The sequence below is a fragment of the Populus alba genome, chromosome 16, assembly GCF_005239225.2.
Source record: "Populus alba chromosome 16, ASM523922v2, whole genome shotgun sequence".
Classification (NCBI taxonomy): domain Eukaryota; kingdom Viridiplantae; phylum Streptophyta; class Magnoliopsida; order Malpighiales; family Salicaceae; genus Populus; species Populus alba.
In genome coordinates, this window is record NC_133299.1 from 6,278,245 (window position 1) to 6,289,797 (window position 11,553).

The 11,553-nt window shown below is 27.8% G+C and overlaps 1 protein-coding gene across 1 annotated transcript; it reads right to left on the reverse strand.

Annotated features, from left to right (window-relative positions):
- Positions 1 to 3,297: 3,297 nt before the first annotated feature.
- LOC118051089 (uncharacterized) lies at positions 3,298 to 5,424 on the reverse strand. The gene is made up of 4 exons (XM_035061633.2): positions 5,135 to 5,424; positions 4,944 to 5,042; positions 4,674 to 4,834; positions 3,298 to 3,617 (listed from the first exon to the last, which is right to left on the reverse strand). Exons 1-4 carry the CDS (start codon positions 5,226 to 5,228, stop codon positions 3,510 to 3,512), a joined length of 462 nt encoding a protein of 153 aa, XP_034917524.1. The 5' UTR covers positions 5,229 to 5,424; the 3' UTR covers positions 3,298 to 3,509.
- Between the last annotated feature and the right edge of the window lie 6,129 nt (positions 5,425 to 11,553).

Below are 11,553 nucleotides of genomic sequence, written 5' to 3' on the forward strand. Positions count from 1 at the left end.
ACCTTCCAACTCAGAACCCAAGAAAAGAAAAGAAAAAACTGAAAAAGCACTAAAATAAAAGACAATGAAGGGTAGAAGAATGCTCTTGCGCTGTTAGAGAGAGAGAGAGAGATGTGATGCATACTCCAAAACTACAAAAATATACTATAAAACTATAAAATGATAACTTGCATTACTATATCCTTTACTAGTCAAAAGCTACAAAATGCAATATGGAATTATAAAATGGAAGTACAAGTCTACCAATTACTAGTATAATTTCTGTTAGTTTAAAATGCTTGTTTATCGGTTGATTACAGTAGTATTATTATATTTTATATAAATATATATTTATTTTTAATAAATACTTAATTTATTTTTAATATATAATATTAAATTAATGAATATAATATTTAATTTATGGATATAAAATAAAGACAAAATCTATAAAAAAAATATTTTATAAAGAAAATTATAAAGTTATTATAATTATAAGATTTTTATAGCATTAAAGTATTGTTACTAAAATGTTATTGGTCGATATTCTCTTAAATACTGAAAATTTATTAGAGTCGTAAAGACTGATGCATATTATATTTTTATATATATAAAAAGAAGCAATTATTTATATAAACTGAGGTATAAGAGATACCTAAAACTAATATATAGATACTTGTTATAAAATATATACATTGAACTATCTAGTTTTTTCTTAAAACTCTTTACATGGCTGGCCCTAAAGAACCCTTTTTCTTTCTAACTTTATCTCTATTCTCACTATAATTTACAGTACCAATACATTTATTATTTATTCACTAACCCAAAAACACAACAATTTAACAATTCTCACACTTAATCTAAAAACTTCTTAAATCAAAGTAGATTAAAATTAAACTACAACTTACCAAAATAATTAAAGTAATCTCCATTCATCATCTTCATATCAATACACATTTAATACATATCATAAAAAAACATTCAAATCAATTAAACCAAACCAATTCATTTTTTCTTCACTAAACCAAAAACACAACAATTTAACAATTCTCACACTTAATCTAAAAACTTCTTAAATCAAAGTACATTAAAATTAAATTACAACTTACCAAAATAATTAAAGTAATCTCCATTCATCATCTTCGTATCAATACACATTTAATACATATTATAAACAAACATTCAAATCAATTAAACAAAATTGCACCCCCCCCCCTCACTAGCCCTACCACCCCCACAAAACACCAAATTTCTTTTATCATTATTCAAGATTTTGAGATATTCATAACCTATTTCATCCCCATTGAATCTATTAAAATCAGTTTCATATTTTTCATTAAAGAACCCTAAATCAAAGTTTGGGAATTTTTATATCAAAATTCATCTGACTTTATTTTAACTAATTGGATTAATAGACTAAAATGCTTTACTAGTAGATTTGTATGCTTCAAATGCCTTCTCGGTGAATATCTACCACCTCATCTTTTTCTTCCTTCAATTTTCTTAGTTTCTCTCTAAGCTCCACTTTTTCTAACTTGATTTTTCTCAAAACCTCCTATTCTAAGTAGATTTGGAGTAGTTTTTCTAGTAAAAGTTCCTCTTAACACTTTCTAATCCTCAAATTTGAAAAAGGGCACCAAGTTTTGCAAGAGAAAATTAATAATTTGTGTCCCTTCTCTTTTAAGGCCTGTCAACATGAACAATGCCAATGAGAAAAGATTTTTGATAAAATTACGACAATGCTATAAATGAGTCAATTTGTTGTTTTTTGTATTTTTGTCAAACCATTAATATTCTTAAAAGGCCTTCTTAAACTCTAATTGCCTTGAAATTTCAACTCAAAATAAAACAATATGTCATAAGATTTCTCATGAAATTTTAGCCCGATCCAACTATTAAATTGAAAGTTATGTTTGATATCATAAAACTAGACAATAAATAACTTTCACGTCAAAATTATAATTTGCATACTATTTCATTTACTTAAATTATCAAGATTTTCAAACTAATTCATTGAAGACTTTCATCCATATTAATAATAAAAATATTTCCCTCATATTTCCTCCCATTTTGGTTAAAACTACGAGATTGTACGTGAAACTTATACCAATGGTTAATGTTTTTTTTTTAATGTATAAAGTTAAACATTAATTTATTTGGATTTTCCTTCTATTTATTATAAATATTCTCACCCCAATTTTACAAAAATTATTCCTTGAAAATAATTATTTTACCTTATCAGGAAGTTTAAGCGATTTATCACTAATTAATATTTTGCATACTGATTTTATTATTTTATTCCATCTAAGAAATTTAAGTTACTTTAATAAGGATGTTCGTCCCAAGTTACAATAATTCTCATTCTAATTTATCATTTCTTAATTAGAAATTACCCTATTTAACACCAACTTACTGATTTTTTAGCCGATGGTTTACAATTATGATACAATGAAATGCACTTACAACACTGTCTTATTTTTTTTATTATATATATTATATATGTTAGAAATTAACTTGGAACCCTACAAGTCTTTATTAACATATATGATTCTCATTTTATTTTATTATACGTAAATATTGATATTTTGATTCACATTTATAAAAAAAACTCATTAACAACACTTATATATTCATTATTTTGTGTTGAAATTTTTTTTTTTATATCAAACCTACAATGAAGCAAATCGATATATATATATTGGCACAAATAGATTTCAACTTATTGCATAAACTTTTTAATTTATAATTATAATTTTTCTTGTCAAAAGATGCTTTCAAAAAGCTTGTATATTTTTTTAGCTGAAAAAAATTTATCCACCTTGCCGCAAAGAGCCAGTCAAATACTAACTCGATAGAAAATGGATTTCTCATAGATTAGATAAAAAATAAAAAATAAAAAAAAATTTGAATGTAACAGCATTGAAAAACAGAAATACTTCAATAAACTTGTTTGAATATCTTGATGGAATAATGTGCCTGTGCCTGTGGCCACAGCCGGTCATGGCAAACCCTAGCTAATTATGTGGGAAAAAAAGTACCATTAATTATATTGTTTTATGATCAAAATCAAAATCATGGGTAATACTGAAACACAAACTTTTGAGTGGAAACCCCGTGACCCCCTCTCACCTGTGCTTTCATATTATTCATCCATAACCGACTGGATTTTCCTAGTGAACCAGCCATTTTGCATAAAATATGTGGTTGATCATTCAATGATCAAAACATTTTTGTTTCTCCCTCCTACATTTGTGCACAATGGCATAGGTTTTGACTCTGATCATCTTGAAACGACATCGCCCCAGAGTTTAAGCCTGCGTGTTGCTTCAAAGGGCACATAATGGGCATTGATATATTCTCAGCAAGGAAGCTCTAGCATTGAACATTGTCTCAATAAAATGGAGCTTAATTGCAAATAACACAATACCACATGGAATATGTGGGTAGCTGAAAGTACAAGTAATGAAGGTTCTTTTACATGCTATTTGTACACTGATGGTGTGCTTAGACCAAGAGGCAACCCTCCAAGGCACCTAAATATCAGTAACAGATGATGCAGAACCAATGTGAAAACCAAAGGAAATGCAAGTAAGTTCATCTCCTTCTCCATCAATCATCTTCATAGTAAGAGAGTATGAACCCTGCAAATGATAAGCATTGCCATAGATATCATTAAGGCAGCAGGTAAATGTAAATTCTTTCATCTCACTATCTTGATTCCACTATAAATTTAAATCAGTGATTCAAAGTAGGGACCTCCATACAACAACCATTCAGAATCAAACACTCAGCAATTCAAATGAGAAAAGAAACAGGCTGGGGCAGTCTTTCCTCCATATGTTGCACCATTCAAAAGAAGAATAACAGAAAAATGAGAAAGGTGAAGGTGGAGTAGAGATAGATTCAAGCACGAGCATGGATATCATGATGATAAATTCTTCATTAGAAACAAACAAATAAGTTGGATTTGATTCACAGAAAATTAACATTATTGTCATTAAACTAGATGTACTTCTTGAAAACAATAATTATGTGGAGCAAAAACATCTATTCCTCGCTGATAGCAGCTGTGATAGTGTTGTTCAGATTTCTGCACAGTAATACCCTATCACCAACTTATAAGTTGGATTTGATTCACAGAAAAATAACATTATTGTTATTTCGAAGAATAATACCCCATCTCAAAGAGTGCTTTGGAGTAACTGATCACTGACCAATGCACCACCCACAAGCAACACTGATTGGTAGAAAAAAATGACTCACTGCACAACTCACCATTTTGCTCCAGAAAACAAGGATGAGTCTTGTAACATCTAATGAAGATTTTAAAACATGAGGTTGCATGAAAAATTAGGCACATATCATTACACAAGACAAGATGAGTTACTAAACCATTTAATCCCAAAACTAAGATTGCTCATTTAGAAAAATGGGCAACCGAGATTTCTCAAAAACGAAGATCATCTACTAAAACAGCAATCCATCATCCCAAATAAGCAGCCCAGAGATACAAAAAAACTTAAACAGCTGAACTTGAAGAGCCAATTGTTTAGTTCAACCTCTCTCTTTTAAAGCCATAATCGAGAAATAATCACCAGAATTTTTCAAAACACACATACGCATGATATAACCACAATCTCTTCTAATCAACACCATCTTCAATATAATAGTGATTAAAATACATATAAATCACTTACAGATGGTGTGAATCCAGGCAACTCTTGGGAATGAGACACCACAAAGTCGCCACCAGTCACAGGGCACGATGTCTCCTCACAAAGATTATGATACTCTCCATACACAGGGAATCCAAAGTATCTAACATCAACTCTCAATTTCCCTCCAGTAATTGTTTCACCTGTATTAATTAATTGCAATTCAATAATCAAACTTACCGATTCTAATCATCCACACGCGCGCGCAAAATAAAACCCATTAATCTCCTTAAGAAAAAAAAAAATTCTAACTTGTGGTTGCAGAGATGGTGAAGGTGGCTGGTTTCCCTTTCTTCACCGGATTCGGGCTTATCTTCACCCCGCTAACTTTAACGGCATAATCCTTGTTACCTGCATTAAAAAAGAATTGATTAAATCAAGATAAAACATGGGACTAATACAAGTTCTGATATTGATGAATTGTATATTAGAGAGAGACAGACCGCAGTACTCGAATTTGGAGGCTTGAGTCAAAGGTAGGATCAGACAAAGCGAGATAAGCAAAGTTACAATTAGCTTGTACAGAGCCATCTTCATAGGGTTGGTTTCAGAAATCGTGGTGATTTAAAGATTCTTTTTATAGAGAGAAGATTGATTTGTGTTCGTAATGGAAATCTAAAAATGCATATATCTATCTGGGTTTTCGAGATCAGTTGATTTTATCCTGTTTTCATAGCAGGGATTGGGGTTTGATATTGATCTTTGATTTTTGGGTCTGGAAATGGATGGTCCAGATTTGTTGAGGTTGTATGATTGATTAGAGGATTTGGACGCTTGGATGCATTGCTGAGAGTATTTTTCAGTTAAAATATAAAAATATATTATTTTTATTTTTTTTATTAAATCAATAAAAAGACATTAAAAAAGAAATGATCTAACTGCATTTAATGGTCGTTGGCAGAGCGAACATTAGGTGGAATTTTCAATTTCTTTGACTAATGATAGAGTGACTTTGTAAGGAAAAGAAGCTGAAAAAAATAATTTCTTTTTCTATTTATTTTTTTTATATATATTTTAAAAATATTTTAAAAAATTAAATTTTTTTATTTTTTTCTTATTTTAAATTAATTTTTTTTAGATTATTTTAATATACTGATTTTAAAAATAATTTTTAAAAAATAAAAAAATATATTATTTTAATATATTTTTTAAAATATATTTTAAAATATAATCAGAATCACACTCCTATACAAACTGTTATTTTTTTAATATCAAACAAATATTTTCAACATAAAACAAACACTTATAAAGACAAATCGTTCAAGCTGTTTTTTTTTTTTCTTAATAATTTATGACTCATTATTGTGAATTTGTAGTGCGAAAATAAAATGCCCTTTCCCTTGTTTCATTTTCACTCTCAAAAATAAAGAAATCATCTCGGAAAAGACCTCTTTTAAAATCGAAATGAATTGAAGATTTTTACTTTGTATTTTTTTTTATTGAAAAACGATTCTAAATCTCTCGAGGCATATCCAATGGAATAGTAAAAAATAAAAATAAAAACTAATTTTTTAACCTTTTTTTTCTTGATTTTGCTGCTCTAATGAGAGTCCAATTAAGAACCAAAATGATTTTTCAATTCAGTCAAAAAAATCATTCATACGTATTTATCTAAAAAACAAAAAAATTAAAATAGATTATTTAAATATTCATCATTTCATCAATTAAATTTTTTCTCAATAGCTTTCATAAGAAGAAATTGAAAATATTAATATTAAATATATTAAATACAAATAAATTGTTAAAATGATTTTTTATCACTAAAGTGCACATGAGGAAAAAAAATCATATTAAAAGAAAAATGAAAGGGATGGTGAATTCATTGTTCACTTAGACACATTTTTATTATGGACGAGAATAGTAGATTTATCATCTTACCCTAAAAAAGCTTTAGAATAATGGTTGAGGATAGGGTTGCCTTTGCAATGAGGGTATTTTGGTAATTTAAAATTAACTAAGAGCAACACAGGTATTTTCCTTTTAAGAGCAACACGGGTATTTTCCTTTTAAATAGCACAGGTAAATGACATAAGTAATACATTGGTGGTTGCAATTAAAGGATAAATTTGTATTTGTAATTATAAGGTTTCAATTTTATCTATCGATATTTATTTTATTGGAGACTTAGTTTTGTTTATATATATGCGTGTGCACGTTTTTTATGTCCTTTATTTTTTTTATTTGTTTGGGTTATTTAGGGTATTTTTTTTTCTTTCTTAAAAATATTTTTTCTAAATAAATTTATTCTTGAATTAAATAAAATTAATTAATTGAATATAAATTGATATCCATTTTATTGTGTTTTTGTTGATTTGCTTTTCTAGGGCATTTCTCTAGCAACCCTTACAGCTTCTTTTGATGTTGTTTTGTATCATTTTATAGTGAGGTTTGAATCATCTTAGCAGACTTTTTGATCATAGGTGATATTAATGGTGGAATGGTGATGGGTCTCCAAAGATTTTTTTTATATAAATATGATATTAATAACTTATTTTTTTAGTTAATTATTACTAAATTTTTTTTATGATTAGTTTGCTATCCTTATCTTTGATTTAAATTAAATTATTAAATTAATTGGTCCTATTAAATACATTCAAGTTGATGACTCAAGTATTAGGCCTTTTTTACTTATTTAAAAACAATATCGTCATTTGACCATGTCTTTTTATGTTAAAAGAAATTGAATTGACCCATGATAGAGCGCAGGTTCCTAGCATAGCTTGTACTATTCAAAAAGCCATATCAATAATTTGGCTTCTCTAAATAATTTTTTATATTAAAAACGCTGTGACACTTTAATTGTTACTTTTCTTTCTATTACTTCATGTTAAAGTAAGATGTTTTTCCCGTCTTTCTTTTTCCTTTCATGTTAAACTAAGACTTGTCGGAAAAAAAAACAATTTGTGAACTTGTCCTAAATATGTACATTAGTTTCTTTGAGTTATGTTTTTGACTTTTACATTGCTTTGTTAACAAGGATTTTGAAGGACCCTACCAGTGATTAGATGATACTGTACTTCAAAACCTCTATTTTCATATTAGAATCGAGGATAGCATATGAGGACAATTATTAAAATAGTTTTACATAAAAAATATATATATCTAAAAAAACTTATGAAAATATTTTTATATCTAACTTGATTTTGAAGGCTTGACTTTTATATTAAGCCTATTTTTATAATTATTAGATGGATAATAAATAAGATATAACTATTATCAAACCTAATATGTATCTCATACATATACAAGAGTTGTTTTTTGAAAAATATATATTTTCATTAGTTAATTTTATGTTTTTTTTATTTTTTATTCTGTATTATTATACTTTTCTAGTTTTTTTTTATATTTATAGGAAATATTTTTTCTAGTTTATTTTTTTATTTAGCATTACTTGATTTTTCTAGGTTTTTTTTTATATATATAAATGATTGTAGACATGGATGAATAAAATTTGATATTTTAAGAGTCTCTTTATAATTATGATATTTCTAGTTTTTAAAGGTTTTGACTTATAATACACATTGTTATCCTTTACTTCCCGTATTTATCAATAACATTTTTATTTTACATTGAATAATAAATTGTAATTTAGTAATGGATACTTGAAATTCAATAGATAAAATATGTATATCTTACTCAATATATAATGGGTAGAATAGGTATATAATATAAACTCAATATACAAATAATTATTATCATCCTTAAGGATTTTTTTTTAGTTTTTAGTTTTTTTGTATTTTTCCATCTAAAGAGAAAAGGTGGAAGCAAAAATAAAAATATGCATGGGCTTTGAGGTGATGTTAATGTATCCATAATTGTCAAACCTAGTTCTTCTAGGAAAAAATAACTTAAAAAAACTAGTCATCCTAGAAATTATAACAATGACCATGTTACAAATTATATCAATTAAAAAATTGATCTGATGAAATCTAAGTTAAATCTTGATTGATTAGTTTAGAATCTGAAATAGTAAATTGCTGACTTAACAAAACGTAATTGCTTAAACTAGGAATCGAACCTTGGCGTCTTCTTCTTTAAAATCAAGTATCTTGCCAAGTCTTTGATAAAAAAAAAATAAAAAAAGTATCTTGCCAAGTCACTACGTACACTAATACAAACCATACAAATGAATTTAAATATTATATCTAATCTTTCAACTAAGAGAAGATGTAGGAAAACATAAACATGCATGTCTGGTGGGATTTTAACCATTGATATATTTCTTTTTCACATTATAGATTTATTATGATATGCTAATTAATACATTTATACATATTTTTTTTTATTCATTAATGTGAGTGTCCAGGTCAGCTTACGCGTACCTCGTTTAATTTTACGAGTTCTGAAATTAACGACCATGTAAATTTCCTAGTGTCTGTAAAAGAACTTGAACTGTGATTATTAAAGAGCAAACACAAGACTTGATTAGTTGAACTATCCCTCAAAGTTCATATTAATTAAATATATTTATATAATTTTGTAGTTATACTAAATTAATATATCTAAAATTTAAAAAGGTATATGTTTTAGAAGAAGAAAAAGGTTACTGACAAGACTGATTAAAGCTGAGGGATTCATATTTGAGATAACAAATCTTACTTCTCATGATTTCAGTGATGGTGTGCAAACAATATAGAATGAGTGCAGATCATGTGGTGGAGAAATTGATGTAGATGAAGAGACCGTTTGTCTCTGCGTTGCCACCTGTGTTTTGGTAAATTTTAATTTTTTTTTTTTGCTAAAATTAAGTTCGGTTTATACTTTTTGAATCGTTTTGATATGCTGGTGTCAAAAATAATTTTTAAAAAATAAAAAAACATCATTGGCATGCTTTTCGGCACGAAAAGCTATTTGAAAAGCAACCGCTACCACACTGCCAAACACGCTCGAACTTGAATAGGTAAAATATTATTTATTTAGAGCTCCAAGCACAAATTAAATTCTTATGTAACTGATGTGGAGATTGAAACATTATGTGAGGATGTCATTGTAGGGTGGTTAAGAGATTCGGTGTTTATAATAAATATTCACTCCATAATAAAGCCTCAATAGCAAATCTCATCATAGTTATTGCTTTACTTTTGCAGGTAAGACCAAAATCTTTTTATTGTAAAAAATAAATGTTTGGGTCATGGTATTTTTTTTTTTGACAATGTCATTGAACATAGTTCATTACCTATTAAATTAATCTTGAAATCTTCTAATACAACTCTTTATTTAGTCTGAATATAAAACTAAATATGTGAAAGTTATCTTAATATAAAACAAGTTTGAAGACAACTTAAATAATTGACAAAAATATAGTTTAATTTTAGTTTTTTTTAAGATGATTTTTTTTAAAATATTGATATGGTAATATATTACATTAATCTAGGTTTTGTGGCTTAACACGCCATAATATGCCAAATGCGTGACCTGTTAATGGACTCCTCTGGATTTAATAATAATATTTTTAACTATTTCTTATTTAATTATATAATAAAAAAAATAAATACTCATAAAACCGAGCATCAACCCAATATCAAAATATATTTTTTTAAACCAAATTAATCTCACAAAATACAAACTAAAATAATTTATGAAGCTCAATTCTCAATTAACTCAAGTTAACTCGTTAAACCTGGAACCCGGATCATGGATTGCACTGGGTTTAATGACTTATTTTGTTATAAAACTATTTTTTATTTAATAGACACTTATTAAATTAAACACCAACTAAATATCAAAATATTTTATTTGAGTTCGTGATAAATTAATTCAAAATCAATTAAATATTAAATGATAAAATTATAAAAATAAAAAATAAAAAACTCAATATTAAATAATAAAATTAAAAAAAAAAATTAACAAGGCTAACAAGCTTAGATGGCCTTTAAATATAAGCTTAGATGCATAGGCTGTCATCCTAGACCCACGCGCTCAGACCCTTTTTTTTTTTTTTTTTTCTTTCGGGTTAGGTGTACGACGTGTTTTTTAAATAGACGACGTAATTCATCTCCCCCACTTGAACTAAATGGAAAGTTGGGTCTCCAATTTTTTGGAATAAAAACACCCATTTTCAATATTATTTTTAGCAATAAAACACCTAAGAAATGCCCTAAATACCTCGACTAATCCATTTGTGAGATTAAATTAGCATAAAACTGGTTAAAATGCTAAAAAACTAACCCGAATTCAAAAATATTTATGAATCTCGATCTACTTTTTAGGCAAGATTAAGGCCAAGAACCACCTTAATGAAGCTTTCTTTGCTAAATGAAATTTGTTAATACAAGTATCGAGTTTTCTTGTTATTGAAATATGGTTGATTAATGATTTTCTCTCTCTCTCTCTCTCTCTGTTTTCCGGTTGTTTCTCTCTTCTCTCTTAAGCTCAAGAATCAATATTGGAGACGCTATTGATGGAGGGTGTGAAGGCTAAAGGGAGTTAACTTACAGAAGACAAGTTCCCTGTCAAATTTACTCCTGTAGGGCGTCATTTTGTAGACATGGGGTATCAGCTAAGCAAGGTTTTAGTTGCATATCCTAGTACTGTTGCTGTCTTATGATCTGTTCTAGGGCCTGCCTGTCTATTCATTAGACTATGTAAAATTGGATTGGTTTAAATCCATTTTCGCTGAGGTTTACAGGCTATCGGCATTGTTGACGTTTCTTTCTACCAACTCTTTTCAATACTGTGTATCTGGTAGATGGTGTCATAACTCATACTTCAATTGTATTTCCTACCTCCACAAATGCACTTAATTTTAAACTTCTGGTGCATCTTGCTGTTTTTCTCTTAATGGAAAACTTGTCAACTCCAGAACAACTATCCGGTTTAATTTTACAGAATGCGAACTTTTGTAATTTTATATACAGCAGAG